A 21240-nucleotide genomic window follows, 5' to 3' on the forward strand; every position below is an offset into this window, starting at 1 on the left:
AACCAAAATTAAATATTATTTTTTTTTTTTTATCAATTATATCATTTAATTCATTAATTAAAATAATATTTATTTAAATTAATATTTTTTATTTTATTTATATATATTAATATTTTTAAGTTTTTTTATCAAAAATAATCATTACTTACTAAAAATTCTTAAAAATTATTATTTTTTTTCACTTTAAGTTAATTTTATATTTATGCACAACTAAATCCTTAAAATTGATTTAAAATTTTTTTAAATCTTAGTAAGTAAAAGTTATTGCTAAATATTATAATTATATTTAAAAATTAAATATCAAGTATTTATATTTGTTTTTTGAAAAATAAATAAAAAACTATAATATATATATATATATATATATATATTATGAAAAATATTGAAAGTATGGAAAAGTTTTATTTTAAAAACTGTCGGTGGTCATTAGGTTTGATTATTTTAAAATCGGTTTAGTTTTGTTGATCTTTCTTTTACTTAATAACTATATAAATTAATTATAAATTATTTGAGATTAAAATTTATCTAAACATATTTTAAAAACACCTATTTGAATAGTATCATATAAGTTTATATAAGAAAATATCTATAAATTTAATTTTAAAACATATATTTTTTTATATTATTTCAAAATATAAAAAAAAAAAACTTCATGAGTCATTTGTGAGAAAAGAAAACAAATGTGGAAGCTTCTCATTTAATACCTTTTCACAGTTAATGAGTGACAGACAACCAACAGCATCCTCTGTTCATTGTTCCCCCCAAAATCATCTCTCTTTCTCTCTCTCTCTCATAACCTGAGAATTAATTAGTATGGATTGAATCAAAGATCAATCAAAATCAAATCTTCTTCATGGAGGAGAAGAAGATGGAATCCTATTACTGACTGTCTTCTGTAAATCAAACAGCATCCCACAAACAATAGGTTTCGCCGTCACCGGCATTCTCAGGCAATTGATTCCTCCACCAGGTATAACAGAGCATTCCGGCTGCGGTCTCTGCATTCCCATCCCAGCTATACAATTCAAACTTATATCAAAACCAGCATTCCTAATCGACAGCTTCGAACATTCTTCACTAAACCCAGAAAAGAAATTATACGCAACACTCAGACTCATCAGCCTACTCAAACCACAGATCAACTCCGGCACTTCACCAGACAACTTGTTATGTCCTAAGTTCAGAACCTCAATGCCAGACAAACAAGAAATCGTATCCGGCAACCGACCCATCAATGAATTGAAACTCACGTCTAAAACTTGTAAATTCTGCCATAACCCAATCCCTTGAGGAATACAACCAGTTAACTGGTTGTTGATGAAAAGAATCTCTTTTAGCCTTGGACCCATGTAACCTAAGCTAAAAGGGATGCTTCCTGTGAATCTATTGTTGGCTAAATTGATGACGGAAGAAGGTGAATTCCCCAAATTTGATGGGATTTCGCCGCTGAATTGATTGTTATTGAGCAAGATTGCGTCTAGATTTTTGTTGAAGATATCATCCGGGATTGGACCGGAGAAGGCGTTGAATCTGAGGTCTAAGTAGAGAAGATTTGGTATGTAAAGAGTGGAAATCGGAAACTGGCCGGAGAATTGGTTATTGCTGAGGTCTAGTTCAGTTAAAGAAGACAGATATCTAAAGCTTTCAGGAACAGACCCTGTGAACCTGTTACTGTTTAAATGAAGGATTGATAAATCTGTGAGAAGAGATAGTTCTCTCACAAGGGTTCCAAGAAGGTTTGCACGGTTTAGATCTATTCCGGCGACGACCGGATCATTCTGACCGATCAAACCGTACCCTTGTTCAGGTTGCACACAGAAGACCCCCTTGTAGACACACACATTGGATCCTACCCATGTTTCTAGAATCTTCGATGGATCTTCTTTGATTGCAGATTTCCATGCTTGGAGAGCAACATAAGCCTGAGTAAGACTTGACGACGGCGACCCACCACCGTTTGGTCCTCCTCCAACCCAGATTCCGCCGCCAATGCCAACACCGACACCAACTCCGGTGACAAACTTTACGGCGATAATTATGTGAAGAAGAAGAAGAATGCGCCGGAAGTGTTGAGAGAGAAAGACATTCTCCATCTTCAGGTTGCAAAACGAAGATTCAATTCGATTGAGAGCAAAGTCGATGAATTTATGAAGAGGGTGTGAGGTTGATGGTGATGGGGGGACTTTCAATCATTTTTACTTTTCTTGTGCAGGTCTTGTGATAATGGGACCTTTTTTTCTCTAATAAATGACTCATCACTAAAGATTATTTTAAAACAATTTGTTTTATTTAGATAAATGTTTAAAATAATTGTATTGTTGTTTATAATTTGATTTGATGATTTAAATTATTAGATTAGTAAGTAATGGATGATGATATATCCTTATATAATAGTTAATTTAAATTGGCATTAATTATGATTTTACAATAGAATCTAAAGTCAAATAATCTAATCCGAATTTGTTCCTAGTATGTGTCATTTTCGACCTCAAAAATATGTGTATCTTAAAGTATAATACGATTTTGTGGAAGACCATGAAGCACATAAGTGATGTTGGCAAATGAATATATAATTTTGTTTTTGTACTAAGCTATTTCATGGAAAAGTCTATGTTGATCATGTGAACAATTGGCTGGCCTACAGTAAGTCTTAATTTATTTGTTTTTTTTTTCTCATATATAATATAATAATTGTTTTGTTCATACACTGGATAACATTGGAAAGTATGATACTTGATAAATATTAAGTGTAATTTTGTTTATTTCATATAAAGTTATTATTATCATGATATTAAAATCTCTTTTTTGAAAGATGGGTAAGAGATTTGTTAAGGTTAAATTTTATGTTTTTGTTTGTTCTTTACTTAATTTTTTTTTTATTTTTTTTACTGTAATTCATCAAATAATTAATCTTATTATGTTTTAAGTGTGTTAGGTGACATTATGAACACTCGTATATTTATAATGTTTGTGTCATTATGCTTAAACGACTCTAGTTTATATCATACAACATTAATCTTTATAAAAACAAAATTATATGCTCACAGACTTATGGCATCTTATGGGTCAAGAGTTCTAGTATTTATTAATTTTGAATTGTTGCAGCTTTAAATGTAATTGAAAATATATAGTTAATTTTATTAATTAATGACAAGTTATTTGCTGTAATTAAAGAGTAACTAGCATAATGTTTTTTGGAATAAATAATATTCATATTTACAAAGTTGAAATACACAAAATACACTTCTTTGTCGGGTATCATCGTCATCGTCATCGTTTTCATTGCCTTTATCATTCTCTTCTTCGTCAACATCTTTGGTATGGTCTGAACATGAGAAACTTCAATGGTTGGGACAACCTAGTGATCATTTCCATCTCTCATTCATCGATGTTTTCGTTATACATAAAAAAAAATAATAACAAATTTGATAAAGAGACATTCACTTAACTTTTTCTCATCAACTCACCGACCTCTTCCTCTTCGACATCTTACCCTCATTTCTCGGTCAACCAACAATATTATTTCTTATCTAATAAACCTCTCATATTACTAATCTTGTGACATCGCTTCTGCACTCAACTATCTGAACAGTAACGACATCTTTTACCATTACTTTTGGCAAACTAATCATGTTATCATATCACCTTCTTTACCCTCACTTATTCGGTAAACCAACAATTTAATTCATATATTTAACCACTAATAATTTTTGTTCTACAATGAACCTTTAATTACTAATCTTGTGACCCTACTTCGAATATTTTATACCTCAACCATCTCATTTCATTACTACAACCTCTTTATCCTCACTTCGATAAATCAACCACCAATCCAATCGATCTCTCATCTCGTGACCTCACTTTCACACTTCGATCAACCAACCATCTCATTCACACATTTAACCACCAATATTATTTTTCTAATGGTCAATACTCATTACTAATATCGTGAACTCACACACTTTCACATATCTCTTATCTTTCACCAAACCAATCACCAAATACAAATTGATCTCTCCATCTCGTGGTTTCACACTTTCAGACGCCTCTTATCTCTTGGCAAACTAACCACCAATCTCAATCCTTACCGGTCTCTCATCCCTTGACAAATCAACCACCAATCACAATCGACCTCTCATCTCATAACCTCACAATTTCACATGCCTTTAATCCCTCGACAAACCAACATCTAATCACAATCGACTTATAATCTTGTGACCTTACGATCATTTGTTACCGACCTCTTATCCCTAGTCAAACCAACCACCAATTCCAATTGACCTCTCATCTCATGACCTCATTACTTTCACATGCCTCTTATCTCTCGCCAAACTAAGTACAAATCCCAATGAGCTTATTCATCTCGTGACATCACACTTTCACACGCCTTTTATCTCTCAACAAATCGATTTCATATTTGAATAAAGAATTCTCTTTTATCCCTCGGTAAACCAACCACCGACCTAGTTAATTGTATTTTTAAATGTAATTGAAAATATATACATTTAAAAACATATAGTTAATTTATTAATTAATGACAAATTACTTTATGTAATTAAAGAGTAACTAGGAAGATTTCCGTGCGATACACACGAATAAAAATATAAACAAAATAAATTACTAAAAAATTATAATAATATGTATTTTAATGTTTAAAATTCTTAATGAATCACGAATAATATATCAAAATAAAAATAGAATACTCTCATTTACCCACCCACCAATTTCATCGCAAATTTTAATCAATATCATTCGCGTACAATCCGACATTCTTTATCCTTAATTCGGCTAACTATCCATCTCATTCCACATTTATCCACCCTAATAATATACCTCTCATATGTGACTTTACACTTTCACTTCGGTCAAATCAACCATCTACAACATCAACGATCTCTTTTACTCTTCACTTTGGTCACCAATCTCCAACTGACATCTTATCTCGTGACCCATCACCTCACATATTTTATAATATACAACCCGACTTTTTTATCCTCACATCGGGATAACTAACCATCTCATTTCACATTTATCCACACTTTAATTAACCTCTAATATTGTTTAACCTTACAAAATTTCATTTCGGTCAAATCAACCATCTTCAACTTTACAAATCTCTTTTACCCTCACTTTGACCCACCAATCCCTCAATCGACCTCTCGTACCGTGACTTTACTTACTTTGATTAACCAAAACAATCTCTTTGCATATTTTTATCTCACTGATCTCAATCGACCTATCATCCCGAGACTTTACTTTCATTTCGGTCAAACAATCAATATTCTCACATATTTTACAATAAACAATCCGACTAACTTATCCTCACTTCGACTGACCAACCCATATCATTTCACATTTATCCACCATAATCGGACATCTCATACCGTGACCTTAAACTTTCATTTTGGTACATTACCAATCTCTTTTACCCTCAATTTGGCCCACCAATATCATTTCACATTTATCCACCCTAATCGGACATCTCATACTATGACCTTAAATTTTCACTTTGGTACATTACCAATCTCTTTTACCCTCATTTTGGCCCATCAATCCCCATTTGACCTTTCATCGTGTGGCATACTCACTTCGACTAACCAACCATCTTATTTCATATTTTATCCACCTTAGTTGACCTCTAATTTAGTGACCTTACACCTTCTCTTCGGTCAAATCAACAAACAATAAACCATTTCCTTCCATATTGTGAATGTCATTTACCCAAGCATCAATTTCATCGCATATTTTAACCATTCATCACAATCGACCTTTAATTTTGTGAATGTCATTTACTCACCCACTAATTTTATCGCAAATTTTAACCAATATCATTCGCATCCAACTATATCCTCACTTCGATAAACCAACGTTTTATTTCACATATTAGCCATTAATGTTTTTTAATAGTTTAAAATTGTGCCTAACGGGATTAGAAACATGGTCTCCATTATGTAGTATTAACACTTTAACCACTAGATCATTCAAGATAGTTAATTTATATTTATAATTTTGTGTATGCATGTATAATTTATTTGATTAACTATACAAAAATATATATATATATATATTTATAATATTTGTATTTTTAAAATATTTATTAAATATTTATTATTTAAATATAATTAAATTTAATTTAAATTTTTAAAATTTATTAGTTTTTTCACTAAGGTTTATTATATATATATATGATTTTTTATTATTATTTTAAAAAATTTTGAATTATTAATTTTATTTATTTATATTTATTATTAAAATAAAAAATAAATTTTTTATTATTTTCTTTTATAATTAACTAAACTCTCTTTTTCACTGTGAAATGAATTAAAGAGTTTATTAAATAGCTTTACTTATTTTTGTTAAATTGTAATTTTGAATTATACATATAATATTTTTTATTTTATTTTTAACCGTTTAAGTTTATGGGCGGATTAACCCATAATACAACCCAAGTATCAATTTATTCTCACATTTATGTCCAAATTAATCAAAGTTCTCGACCCGGCAATCCGGACACATTGAAATTATATATATATATATTAGTTAGTTAAAAAATTGAATTTATATTGTTAAAAGTTTTCCATGTTCATCAAATTTAGTGTTGAATTTAAACTATAAAGTTTTATTAGCCTAGTTGATTAAAAAATTATACTTGTCTTTGTTAGGTTCCAAGTTCGAAACATACCTATAACATTTTTAATTTTTTTTTAACTGTTTTAAGTTTATGGGTGAATCAACCCATAATCCGACCCAAGTATCAATTTACCCTCACAAATATATTCAAATTAATTTTATTTTTATACGTTTTAAATTTATGGGCGGGTCAACCCACAATCCTAACCAAGTATTCATTTACTTTCATATATATCCAAATTAAGTACAACTCTCGACCTGACAATTCAGACGCTTTGAAATTAAATTTTATTATATATATAGATCGATTAGCTAGTGATTACATTCAAATTAGTACATTATTATGAGTTTAAAATTTTAATGACTATCATTTGTTTTAATTTGTATTTTTAGTGTGTTATTTTGCAGATACGAAAACTATTAAGACAAAAATTAGTACATTAGTATGAGTTTAAAATTTTAATGACTATCATTTGCTTTAATTTGTATTTTTAATGTGTTATTTTGCAGATACGAAAGTTATTAAGACAAAAAAAAAATCAGTATACCCTTAGATGGGGTGGCTATGTTGCAACTACATAATTTATCCAACAAAATTGTACAGGTCTTCTTCCATATCTTGAAGATAGTTTTTTTTTTCTTTTGCAAGAGAAGTTAAATTAATTATCTTTATATTTGCACCAATTTAACTAATCAAAATATTTTTTTTATTATTGCATGTGGAACAATCCTTCCCTTTTTTCTCTAAAATATTATTTATATTTGGAATACTGTAAACATATATATTAAGGCCAATATATAATTATAAGGGGTGTCATTTTTATTAAATAGGGCTCGATTTTTGAATGTTTCTGAACGGGGTTTGAACGATAAAAAATTTAACCATTTTAGACTTTTCCAAATGGAAAAAATATGTCATTTTATTTTAATGTATTATTTTTGTTTATTTAATTAATTTGTCACGTTTTTAAATAAAATAATTTTAGTTTGGGTGACTAAAAATGTGTATTCTAAGAAAATATTTGAAAAAATGTGAAAATAAATATATATATTTTTTTATTATTATTCAAAAAAATTTATAACGATGTAACTTTGTGTACGAATCTACCCATTTGAACGTATTTGTATTTTAAACTAAATATTTGTTCGTGATATATAAGTTTAAACCGAAAAAAAAAACTACTATTTGTTTTTACAAATATGGTTATAAATTAATTTAGAAAAGAAAAATGATAATTAAAATAAACGGAAGCTTAATAATAAAATTTAAGTTCGAGTCTCATCTAATAAAATTAATTCAAATTTGAGTCCAAATAAGTAATTAAAATGGGCCTAAATATAAATGTCTAATATTTTTGCTTATTCTAGAGAATTAGTTTGATCATTCTATAACCTTGGAATAAGAATGAAATACTAAAGTTTGCTTTATGATTTTTGAAAGTGAATTTGTTCTGCCGATAAAAACAAAAGTTTGATATTTACTAATTAAAATTTATAATACTTTCAATTATAACAAGTTAGTGCTTAACTTTTTCTATGAAACATAATATTTTAAATTCAATAATATTAAATTTTAATGATAACAATTTGAAATCATATTACCAAATCTCCCCCCAGCTGTGAAATTGAAAACACCGTCGCTATAAAAGTTAGTTACTTAAGAGGTGATCCAAAATGTTATATATATTTAGAAGTGAACTAAGTAGATTTTACTTGATATTATTATACTTCATCTCTACTCACAAAATTTGAGTACAGAAACACAAATTAAGAAGATATATATAATAAATAATCAAATTACAAAAGATTGATAATAATAAAAGCAAATGACTATTTTATTTAAAAGTTAAAAGCTGGTACAACTCGTTAAGTTGTGTCTTTCATTACGTACCACAATTGATTGAAGGAAATAAGTGTGAAATATGAAAAATGAAATACATATATAAAAACATGGCATGATATTGCAGATATAACCTTTCTTTCATCTTCATCATCTTCTTCTCTCTTTTGTGTGTTTTTGCAGATATAACCTTTCTTCCAAGATAAAAAGAGAAAGTAAAAAAAGAACGGTGAAAGGCCTTAATGATGCATGTATGCATGCCCTAGCTCATGGCATGGTAATTAATAATAATATATAGTAATGATGCTGTCCTAACATAACTTCCTATTTATTTTATTTTCTTTCTTTTTGTAAATTTAATTTGTTTTTTTTTACCCATGATGATGATGATTGATGATGATCCTTGTTAGTTGTCTGGGTTAGGCCAGAAGGAAGAGAACTTCACCCATTCTATCTCTTGTGGATTGTTGGTTAAGGATGATTCCTGTCACAAAAACAAACATCTCATTAATTAATGCTTTAATTAGGGTTTTCTCGATCTCAATGGCCGGGCATCAAATAAATGAAGTATATATATATATATATATATATATATATATATATATATATATATATATATATATATATATATATATATATATATATATATATATATACTAAATGAGAATATAATTAACCTTAGGGAATCCAAATCTAAATATAAATATAGTGATTTTTACAACAATGTTTCAATTAATACCCTCTTAATTATCTTAATAAACGAATAGGTAACCGTGATTAGTGTAAAATATTTTGGCTTGATTAATTCCAGCAGGTATTGAAGTTTCTGATCATTTTGGGAAAGAAATTAATATAAGCATTTATTTTGATTATTAAAACTTAGGAACAATTTCCAATAAACAAAAGGGTTGGATCCATTCACATAACTTCTGTTTAGTTATTTCCCATTTCCCAATATATCTATCTATATTCAAAACATAAATTAACAAATGGAAGGTTCTGACTTCTGATCCACTGTTTACATGTTTTTCTTTTCACATTGACCATAAGAAGAAGAAAAAATCAATTTTCAAAATTAATTAATCTTGTCCCTTTGCAATCACTCCAAGTGTCTATAGTAAGAACTTGGATGATCATTAATATTAAAGTATTGTGAAATTGATGATTAAATATTTTCATTGCAATATTAAACTAATGAAACACAACTAATTAGTTTGAAAAGAAAAGGTCTCCCATGCACCAATTAATCTGTACCAACTAATTCATTACAAACTAATTAAGCTGGTAAAAATAATGTTATTTTGTATGTATGATCCTTTAATATATTGTTACCTTTTATTGCATGCATGATTTAATGAATAGATTTTATATAAGATTGCATTCACTCACTTCTTTGATATCAGCAGTTGGAGTACTATTGCAGCTCATAATGAGTTCCTCCAGCCCAGAATTAGTAGACCTTCCTATCATTGCATCATGTTGTTGCTGAAATATTCATATTCATTCAATTAATCAATTAGCTTAGCACTAGAATTAAATCAATATAATCATGCATCCTACCCAATATCATGAAAAATAGTTACCTGAAAGCTCTCATTTTGTATTTGTAGGATCATTCCCGAGTCGTCAACACTGAAAGAGTCGCATGGATCGTGATCAAGAATATCAATATTGCAGTGGTTCTGATCGAGGGAATTATTAGGCGATAGCATAATATTGGAAGAAGGTCTTGCCATTATCATATGGAAATTTTGTTGAGATTGTTGTTGTTGTTGTTTATATTTCATGTCAAGTATTGCATTATCCGACCTAGTGATCTCATGTTCTTCGCACATGACCGATGGCAATACTAATGTTGTCTCATGACTTATAGCACTCGATGTGTCTATATTATGCCCTAACTGTATTGTCACCAACAATCATTTAAAAAAAATTGAGATCCGGATTTGTTTTCTGAGAAAAAAACTAGCACAACATATGGAATATATACCTGATGATGATCATGATAGTTCTTTCCAAATGGAATATTGAATCCAAAATGTTGAGTATCCATAGAACCGTAACTAGCTGCCATTGCAGCACCAATTGCCATTATTGCCAACTGATCATCATCATCATCTCTCTGGTTTAGCATAGTTAATTCCTTGTTGTTATTAGATGAATTACAGATGATTCTGGCGCCACCGTTTTCTCTCTTGGCGGCGGCGGCGGCGGCGGCGGTGGTGTAATGACACTGTCTAGGTTGTGTTTGGTAAAAGATTTTTGAAACAACAAGCTCTCCTTCTCTTTCCTCTTCATGTTGCCCTAGATGATACTGGTGCATAACCCAATTGGTTTTCTCCGGTTTTCTACTCTTCCCGAAATTAGTGTAAAGAACCAAGATTTTCTTACACCCTTTTTGTTTTCCGTTCAACATCACCGGCCGAGTTTTTCCGGTCTTATGCCACCGTGTTTCTCCACCTTGGGAATCGCAAGGTGCTTGAATCTTCCTTCTCTTTCTTGTACCAGTGGTGTAAGCTTTGGATGGTCTATGGAAGAAATGCTTATTCAAACCATCTCTTGTCACTCCTTCATTAAAACAAACAAACAAACAAACACGACATAAGGGTTGTTAAAATCAATGGTAGGTGCAACAAAAGTCTGGATAAGAGTCATGAAAGTCATTAATTAATGTCAATAATAAATTATTACCTGGGAGTTTTTCTGGATGAGTATAACAAATTCCATCTTCACCTTCAATAGTAGGAATGAATTCATCAATCAATGGATGAGATTTTGAATCTTTTCCTTCTACTTTAGCTTCAAGATGCTGCATCAATTCTGGATCCGTTGGATCAAATTTCACCCCTGATGGTAACCCTACCCAGTTCTGATGATCAAACTTATAATTAGAAAAATGAAATGAACACAAATTCAAAATGAAAATTAAAAAAAAAGGAATCTTAATTACCGGGTTTTCTTGGATCTTGTATCCACAACCTGGGCATTGTTTTCGGCTGCTGTGCAGTTCATGATGTTCTTCCAATTTCGCATCAATCAGATTACAATTGCTCGTACCATTCATGGCTACACCAACAGAAATCTTTCCATGAATCAAAGTATAATATATATAATTAATAACTAAGCAAAATCTATAAAGAAGAAATCAAATTATAAGATATATATATATATACTCTCTCTCTCTATTGAAAAAACAAAACTGATCTAAAGAAGATAAATGAAAAGGGTAGTACTTGATATAACACCTTATATATAACCTTAGCTTAATTTAATAAGTGGATGGACTTTTGGCTGAACAAAATAAGTAGTCTTCTTGACTGGTAAAGCAAAAGGGTAGGAAACCACCTTTCTCAGCTCTTACTTAATTTACCAATGGAGAATACGCAAACTAAATATATATATATATATATATAATATAATTATAACCCAAAAGTTGTGTTAAAAGCAATCAATTAAGTGCCAAAACTGGTCAATTTTATGACAACCCAAAAACAAACAAACAAACAAATGGGGATTAAGAATTAATTATTGTCATTCAAGAATAAAATCAAACAGGATATATATATATATATACATATATATGCTATAAAAATGGAGTAATTGATACAGTTCAATCAGGCAACTGCAAATAGTAGTACCCACCATTGGCCACCACCATCATCAGGTTTATTACACAAGCTAAGTTAATTTCAACCCATTTCAAAAGGGTTTCATATTAATTACTACGTAATTATATCTTAATTTTTTTTCAATTAAGAGAGTGTGGTAGCTTGACATGCAAGGCAATTAAAATGACAAGTGTAGTGATCAATTCATGGATCCCACAGGCCACCAAGGAAAAATTAAATAAAATTGTTTAATTAATTAATTTATCATCCAAATCTATCTAATTAATTAATTAGTGATGAAAATTCCCTGAAATTTCCAAATTATATTTTAAAGATGATCAATTCTTTGACATTCATTGATCATCACATGCTTTGAACAATTAGAAAATTAAACTTATTAATTAGCAAACAGTTAATGTTGCATTGCAATCATTGATCATTATAAGTAAATACGATATAAAAATATAAAAATAGATCATCCAAACAGGCGCGCGCTGCATGCCCTTTATTTTCTTCTTGACTATATATGATAATAAATAAATATATAGTATGTACGCACGCAGTTGACATAATTAATGATCAATTAGTTAAGGAAGTTTTCAACATCTAGGAATTTACTTGTACTGTTCTCTTAATTAGCTCTCTAATTTATTTAACTAATTTTAAATCTCACAAATTTATAATATTCAATCAAATTACATATATTAGGTAGGTATGATAATGAGTGGAGATCTGCGGTGCCACAGCATGGACCCTATTCTGTACCACAAAGTAAAAAATTTCAAAGTGTTAGGTTGAAAAAGAAGATTTATGCTTCATGGTACATGTGAGAATCAATGATGTGATAAAACAGATCCCCTCCCGACAATGAGGGGGTTCTGGGCGGGAGAGAATATGTTGTTTCACATCATGAACCTTCTCCTATACCACAATACAATAATTTTCAAAATAGTATATATATATATATATATAACTAGGGTCGGCTCTAGGGTAATCCCACGGGCTAGGGCTAGGGCTAGGGCTAGGGCTAGAGCTAGGACTAGGACTAGGACTAGGGCAGGCAAAGCGCAACCCATTTAGTGAAAAATAATTAGAATTTTAGTTGAATGTATTAATTTTTTAACATAAAAGTGTGTAGAATAGTTGTTTAGGATGAAAAATAATTTTTATTTTTTATTTTGTTATAGGTTCAAATCTCACTAAAACCAATTTTTTAAAATGAAATTAGGGCAGCCACATTTCTTTTTCACGTTTTTTTATATAGGACTGGGGCAGCCCGATTCTCGGGGTGAGCACTGTATATAACTCAGGAGAGGTTCACAACATAAACTCTCTCCTATACCATAATTCAAAATTCTTCAAAATCAGTATATATATAACTCCTCTCTTTTTCTTTCAACCTTAGCCTTATCTTATTTTGAATTGTGGTACATGAGAGGTTCATGCTGTAAAACAATAGATCTCTTCCGATATAACTCCTCTATTTCTCTCTTAATCTTGGGGTCGGATTTACTATCCCACCACATGCTCCAATGCATGTCCCATTCTTCAAAATTCTTCTTCCTTTCTATGATTTTGAAGGAGGGGACATGGATCCGAACATGCAGTGGGCCAGCTGATCTGAACCCTTATCCCACTAGTGAAAATGGGACATTTACCAATAGAATTTATCGAAGTTTTATAAAACTCTCGGTAAAGGTCCCGACAGGAAGAAATCCTTCGTTATTAAAAATAATTTTCGAGAAGTGTATAAAATCTTCGGTAATTTGATTTTTCACGGAAGATTTTTACAAAACCTTCGATAATACCACCAATCCCAAAGACTAAAATAATTCTAAGTGTTAGGATGTGGGTATTTGCCAAGGTTTTTCAAATATCTCTCGGTTTTGGCTCTAATTTGCGAAAGTTTTTTCAAAAAACTCTCGGTTTTGGCTCTTCCCCAAAAAACAGAAAATAATTTTAAGTGTTGGAATGGAGTATTTGCGAAAGTTTTTCAAAAAGCTCTCGATTTTGGCTCTTCCCCAAAAAATAGAAAATAATTCTAAGTGTTGGGATGGGGGTATTTGCGAAAGTTTTTCAAAAAACTCTCGGTTTTGGCTCTTCCCTCCAAAAAAGAAAATAATTTAAGTGTTGGGATGGGGGTATTTGTGAATGTTTTTCAAAAAACTCTTGGTTTGGGCTCTTCCCCAAAAAACAGAAAATAATTCTAAGTGTTGGGATGGGGTATTTGCGGAAGTTTTTCAAAAAAACTCTTGGTTTTGGCTCTTCCCCAAAAAACATAAAATAATTCTAAGTGTTGGGATGTGGGTATTTGCGAAATTTTTTTAAAAAACTCTCGGTTTTGGCTCTTCCAAAAAAACAAAAAATAATTCTAAGTGTTGAGATGGGGGTATTTGTGAATGTTTTTCAAAAAAATCTCGTTTTTGGCTTTTTTCCCAAAAAACGGAAAATAATTCTAAGTGTTGGAATCACTAGTAAAAATTGCTTTTTAAGGAGGGCAAAACCTCTCAGAGAAAGGTTGTATACCTCAGTGAAAGAATTCACCGAGAGCGATAAACACTCTCACCGCGTCTTAGTGATAAAATTATCGGTGAAAAAAAAGACATTTGCGAGGGCATAAAAAGTTCTCGGAGATAACTTATAACCGAGAGAATATAAAGCTCTCAGAAATGACTTTAATCTATTTCCAAGAGCAGCACTAACGCTCTCGGAGACGGCTTTCAAATATTAACAAAAGCATTTACAATGCCCTCGGAGCTAACTGTATATATTTTCTGAGAGCATAAGCCTATTGCTCTCGACTATAATAAGTTTTTTTTAAAAAATAAAACGTTTATAAACCGAATATAACCTATTTTAAACCAGACAATTTCAGACTTAAATCATAAACAAATTAGAAATACCGGATTTGATATACAAAAATCTCAATAATCTAATAAACATAAATCTCAATTCATTCAAAATTACAATATCTAATAAACCAAAATCTCATTTATCCCATATGCTGGTCAAAGTATTTAAAGATATAAAAACATCATATATCAGATTGATCCGGAGGTAGAAGTGGATGATATCTCGCCATAAACGTCGCCAACTAATTCTGAAATTCTTCCCATTGTCTTTCCATTTGTCTTTGTGACTCAAGAGCTTGTCTTCCACTTTGAATTTCCATTTGTCTTTGTGCCTCAAGAGCTTGTCTTTTTGCCTCTTGCACTTTTCTTTTAGTCTCAAGTGCTTCTATTTGTGACTCAAGAACTACAACCTCCAGTTGTTCTCTTTTCAAAGTCTCCTCTTATAATTCAGTACGCAGCATCTAAACCTCTTGCTCCCTCCGCTGAGATTGGATTCCACCACGCAAATCTCCTTTAAACTGGGTTGGCCTCACGCCATATCCCATTCCAATGACCCTCCCGTGCTCTTGTCGTCCAAAAATGTTCTTGGTCAGCTCATAATCGGACATATCGAGATTTCTTTCGAGCGTTTGATGCATCACATTCTACAAAAAGAAACAAAAGTTTATTAGTTAATTATAAATCAATAAATAAGTGAAATATGAAGTATACACTTACAATTTTCTCTTGTATATGGGGATCCACCACACGAGTAGAGTCGTCACTTGTTCCTTTTTTACTATGTGTCTCGCAGAAAAGCTCAATGTGTGATGGCGCTATACCCGTAGTCCTCTCCTATAAAGATTAAATATTAGTATTATTAATTATCAAAATATATTTAACATATTATAATGACTCTTGAATAAATATACTTAAAATTTTTGTTGTCACTCGAGAGAATGACACACTCCTCGCATGATGTGTCATTCAAAGATTCTTCCTATTTTGTGAATTCCGCTCACTTCTTACCTATTTTTGAAAACATCAATTTATACTTAGTTAAATTATTAACAAGGATGTATAAAGTTTAAAATTTAAATATTCACCCGGAAATCGTCTCAGAAAAAGTGACGATTCAAAATATAATTCCAATCATCTTCCGTGTATTCATTTGGTTTGTATACTCTGATAGTTGATATATCCTTATCATGAGCTTTAACATGATTCTGGTTGATATCACATTGGTACCTATCCCAATCCACCCTAAAATGTTCCATTATCCGTTTCCGATAATACTCAATAGATTCTGGCATTGTCTCAAAACAATTCTTCAAAGACATGAGATTAATTATTATTATGTATTAGAGAATGAAAGTTAATACAACAAGACATTAACACTTACCGTTACCGACTTCCAAAAATGCTCTATGTCAATGGAGCTCAAGTCTGACCAATGTAGCAGACGATGTAATATAACTTTAATAGATAACAACAAAATTGAAAAGAATAGAGGCTGAATTTCAATTTAGGTTAAACATAAATCTAACAAAAATCGAATTAAACAAATGATGAAAGGAACAAACCAGGGTTACATAGACGGACAAATTCTTCAACCAAGAATCAAACGGAGAAAATGTAAAATTATAACCTGGAATCGACCTTGAATCTTGACAGGAGGAGGGCGGAATCGACAAAGGGAATCAAAGACTGAGCGGTGGAGGGAGGATAGGCAAAGAATCAATTTGGGCGGATCTGTGGCGGAGAATCGGAGAAAGAAAGAAAGAGAACGGGAGAGGTGGAAGCGAGAGGAAGAAGAAAGAAAGAAAAGGAAGCGGCTGATAATATAAAAGGATTTCACCAAGGGTGTAATCGCGGGCCCTCGGAAATATATTTTCACCAAAAGCTGACATCGAAGGCCCTCGAAAATAAAAGTTATCTACGGGGGATAATTGATGCTCTCGTTGGTCTTCACATATATCAGCGAGGGAAAACTGATGTTCTCGGTTAAAAATATATTTCCGAGAGCATTTGATCACTATCGGTGAGCATCCTCGGTAATTATACATTTTCTACTAGTGGATGGAGGTATTTGCACAAGTTTTTTAATAAACTCTTGGTTTTTGACCTATCAAAATCGAAGGATCCTTAGCTCTTCTCTTATTTTAAATTGTGGTATAAGAGAGGGTTTATGGCGTGAAACAACATATCCCCTCCCATTCTATGCGGGGAATGCGTTACCATCCCCACCCAATTTTATTTTGGAGATTATGTTTTATTATTATCCACGCTCGGTTCGGTTTCGAAAATTCTCGCATGTTACCGTTATAATGCATTTCTATAAAAAAAAATTAAAATAATTATATAAACATTTTTTTAATACGATATATATTATTTTTTAATAAATAAGAACTAGCATTACACCCCACAACTATACCTCCACTTAAGTTGCGAAAATTTATATTATTATAAAGAAATAAAATTAAAATTCTTATAAATTATGAATATATATATTCAATTGTGTTTATCAATATTCATGGCAGAATTAGAGTGTTTATTTTTGGTTAATTACGGGTCAAATCGAGAAAAATCGTTCATAACGAGACAAATTGTTTAAAAAATTGCGGGACTAAATATAATTGTCATCCATAATATTAGGTTTCTTTGTAATATGTAAATTTTGTTTTCTAAATTAAATATTTTATTGAACACTAAAAACATAAAATTACATTGGTTATGGGAAGAGACGGATTCAGGAATTCGAGTTCGGGTGGACTTAAGAAAATAACGAGAAAATTATATAGATAAAATGCTGGATAAAAGTAAGTTTTATCATTTTTTAAAACTAGATAAAGAAAATATTATATTAAATTAAAAAAAAACTTATGGGGTCATTTGAACCGTAAAAAAAAAAATATTTTATTAAAAAAAAAATTCAAAACCCCTCCGTCCCTCTTCCTGAGATAAACTAAACTAAATCATGGCAAGTAAAAAATTATGAACGCTTGGCTGTCATGAATGATTAGGAATTAAAATCTTTATAAGGTTTAAATTATAAAAATATAATATATATATATATATATATAATTTTGTGTTGAGTATAATAATCTCGAAACACGGTGTTGATGTAATAAAAATATCTTTTTTCTTTTAATTAAAACACAATTGCTTTTGTTTTAAAGATTTATTTAGTTAGTTAGAATAAGATTTATGATAATATAAAAAAATAATAAATTATTATTTTATTATTGTTGTTTAATCATTTTAATACTATTATTATAGAACATTTTTATATTATTTATTTCGTACTCTTAATTATTAAAATTTAAATAACTAATCAATGAGATTTGATTAAATGAAAAAAATTAAATTATTTGTTTATTATAATTATTTTAAATATTGTTTATTAATTGTATTAAAATAAAATAATAATTTAATTATTTACAATTTAAATTAGAATATTACTGGTAATATTATTAGACTCATAAGATTGTGCCCATATTATTGGTAAAAGTTTGAGAAGTGATGTATTTATTTGGGTGCCGTTTTATTCTTAAATGTGTTTTTATTATAGATGATATACTTATGTATTATTAGGAGATGTGATCACTTTGGCGAAGGCCTTCTTAATTCATGTCCTCTTCTATATCTATTTTTACCGTTGGATGCGACTAATTTTCGCGAGTTAAGCAAACGTATCCTACAAATCTATTCAACCAAGCTGAACTTACCGTCTTCTTCTATATATTGTGTGGGTAAGGAATCCTCCGTTTCAAAGAATGAATTCGGATTCCTATAATCTCCTGGTCTTACATCTAATTTGAACGTAATTGCAAAGTTTTCCTAACAAAACAAATTAGGCATGTCTAAATGATTATGAGCTAGTGCTATAGGTCCATTTGAGATCCTTCTTGTCACAACTTAATTCATATTGCATCAACTTAAAAGCTTTGTTTTGGTATTTTCTTTTCCTAGTATAATATTGTCGTTTGTTTGTTTGATTTTTTATGCAATGACGTCTCAAGGAAGAAAATTGAATCTTTGGAGAAACTAAAACTCTATGATGTGAATTAACCATAGAAGAGACTAGAGAGGGAGGACCATATATATATATATATATATTGGATGCCGACTTCTTAATTTGGCATTATTATTCTTTTTGTTATTGGAATTTTGTTAATAAAAAACTAAATATTTCTGTGCATATATGGTACCACCCTATTATGCATGCCTTACCCAAGTCTTCTATAGTACGTATGTCTTCTTTTGGATAGTAAGCTGAAATGACTTTTTTTTAATAATTTATTAATTTGCTGTGATTTCGATATTATTATTATATATATAACATTAAGAGAACTGCAAGTTTAATTGCTATTGTACAGTTAATTTATATAATAACTGGAATAAAAATATTATATCACATATATATTAGTGCCTCATTTAATTAATTTGTACGTGGCACAGATTCAACTTGAAGAATTCTCCTCCGACCGAAGTACTGTTATTAATTAAAGATTAAAATATCCATATGCATATAATTAACAATCGATATTGAGATGATTGTTATAAAGAAGAGACGGGTTGATCGAAGTTGACACGTGATTCTTGAGGACTAATTAAAATAATTGGGTGTGTCCAAATTATAAGTTTATTATCTTGACTAATTTAACATAGTATGTTGTTGTGTTACAACAAGCCTGCTTTAATTTAATTACCCATAGATTCTGAATTTATATTACTATTATTTTATTTTAAAATATTTAAAATAATATAAATTGTTTAATCACAACTAAAAAAAGTATGAAATTAAAAAACAAAATAAAATAAATCATTACCCAATAGTTATATTTTTAGACTTGTCTTTTCATTTTGAAATATTTTCAAAAAATTATTATCTATTTTTAGAAAAATTCTTATTGTCCTATCAGTTGATTGATCTGATTTTAGTACGACTTTATGAAATAACTTGAAAGATCTAGTATAAGTGGGAGTCGGAAATTTCCTCTTTTAGCCTAGCAGCAACAAGAAGTGTATATCCTTAGCTTTTTTAAGAGGTCTTGGGATCGAGTCTGTCAGACGACAAGTTCTGCGTCTAGTTAAATGGGTTTGCGAGTTATGTGCTTAACCCCATTATGACCACATTTTTAATTTTCCCAAAAAAATGTGGGAGCTGAAAGGCAAAAGTGAAATACCATTATTTTTAACGATATTTTATTTATTTCATGAATCGAAAACAGAGCAATGCCCCTTTTTTAGATCCAAGGTCTACCTCTGTAGGACGATCTAGGTTGAGATATTGTCAGGTGAGGAGTTTGGCTAGGGCGACGCATCAGCTAAACGATAACATAGATGTTCTCAACGGAAAAAAAAATTCTTGTGCATAACAGAATGGTAAAAAGTCGTTTGATTCTAATTTTAAGTACGAATACGAACCGTGAAAACGTGACCAAACGATCTTTTAGATTTTCAAAATTTGAAGCTACATGTGTCAGAAAAGTTACCACAATGATAATTGTTCATAGATTCTCAAAAAATGATTAACTCCCCAACCGAAACAAATATAAAAAACGTCGTAATAATAATATTAAGAATGATACACATCGAACGACTACGATCATTAAAGGTTCGGCGAGTATAATTTCCCAAAAAATTATCGGGATGATACCCAAATATATATATGTCATGTCAACACATACCAAATACCAATGGACTCGAACATCACAAGTAAATTATAGTAATACTCTACAAAAGACTGTATATACTTAATCATCACTCGACAATGCAAAAATAAGGGAGTCGTCGATTCAACCTTTTTGTAATACATACGACAATGCAAAAATACATGAATTTCTCAACAATTGATAAGTCAAGCCCCGTTTCATTATATTATTGTTATCTGAAGACCTTATTGTATGAGTATCTCCTCAATCCCTTGTTTTTTTTATATATATATTAAAGATGATGGGAAAATATTAAACAAAGGATGATGGAGCCTGGTAGCTTACACACGATGATAACACTGAAACTATTGAAACCTCAATCACATATAATAAAGTAGTACTATTATCTATGACAATAATAAATGGAATACCAAGTTCATTTAAAAAATGATGATATGTCATAGGAAGTGATTTGCAGTCTTTGTGCACAAATTTAGGGTTGGTTTTCCAAATTTTGTTAACTATCACAAAAAAGTGTAATTCAAAATAACAAAAGAGAAAAATAGCTAGCAATTAGATCATGGGTCTGACAGAAAGGAACAATAAGGATTTCTGACATGTTTTTAGTTGTGGACGGTGGTGGGGGAAGCATCCAAGAAATTTACCATTTGCAT

General features: G+C 30.3%; 2 protein-coding genes across 2 annotated transcripts; both read right to left on the minus strand.

Annotated features, from left to right (window-relative positions):
* Window positions 1–664: 664 nt before the first annotated feature.
* On the minus strand, window positions 665–2118 carry LOC124925562 (leucine-rich repeat extensin-like protein 4). Its single transcript, XM_047465597.1, has one exon. It carries the CDS (start codon window positions 2091–2093, stop codon window positions 852–854), a length of 1242 nt encoding a protein of 413 aa, XP_047321553.1. The 5' UTR covers window positions 2094–2118; the 3' UTR covers window positions 665–851.
* A 6328-nt stretch (window positions 2119–8446) lies between these two features.
* Window positions 8447–11648, minus strand: LOC124924763 (NAC domain-containing protein 75-like). The gene is made up of 6 exons (XM_047464756.1): window positions 11421–11648; window positions 11162–11339; window positions 10461–11038; window positions 10054–10371; window positions 9860–9955; window positions 8447–8954 (listed from the first exon to the last, which is right to left on the minus strand). The coding sequence occupies exons 1-6, from the start codon at window positions 11532–11534 to the stop codon at window positions 8877–8879; spliced, it is 1362 nt and encodes a 453-aa protein (XP_047320712.1). The 5' UTR covers window positions 11535–11648; the 3' UTR covers window positions 8447–8876.
* Between the last annotated feature and the right edge of the window lie 9592 nt (window positions 11649–21240).

Source organism: Impatiens glandulifera, chromosome 2, assembly GCF_907164915.1.
Source record: "Impatiens glandulifera chromosome 2, dImpGla2.1, whole genome shotgun sequence".
NCBI classification, from domain to species: domain Eukaryota; kingdom Viridiplantae; phylum Streptophyta; class Magnoliopsida; order Ericales; family Balsaminaceae; genus Impatiens; species Impatiens glandulifera.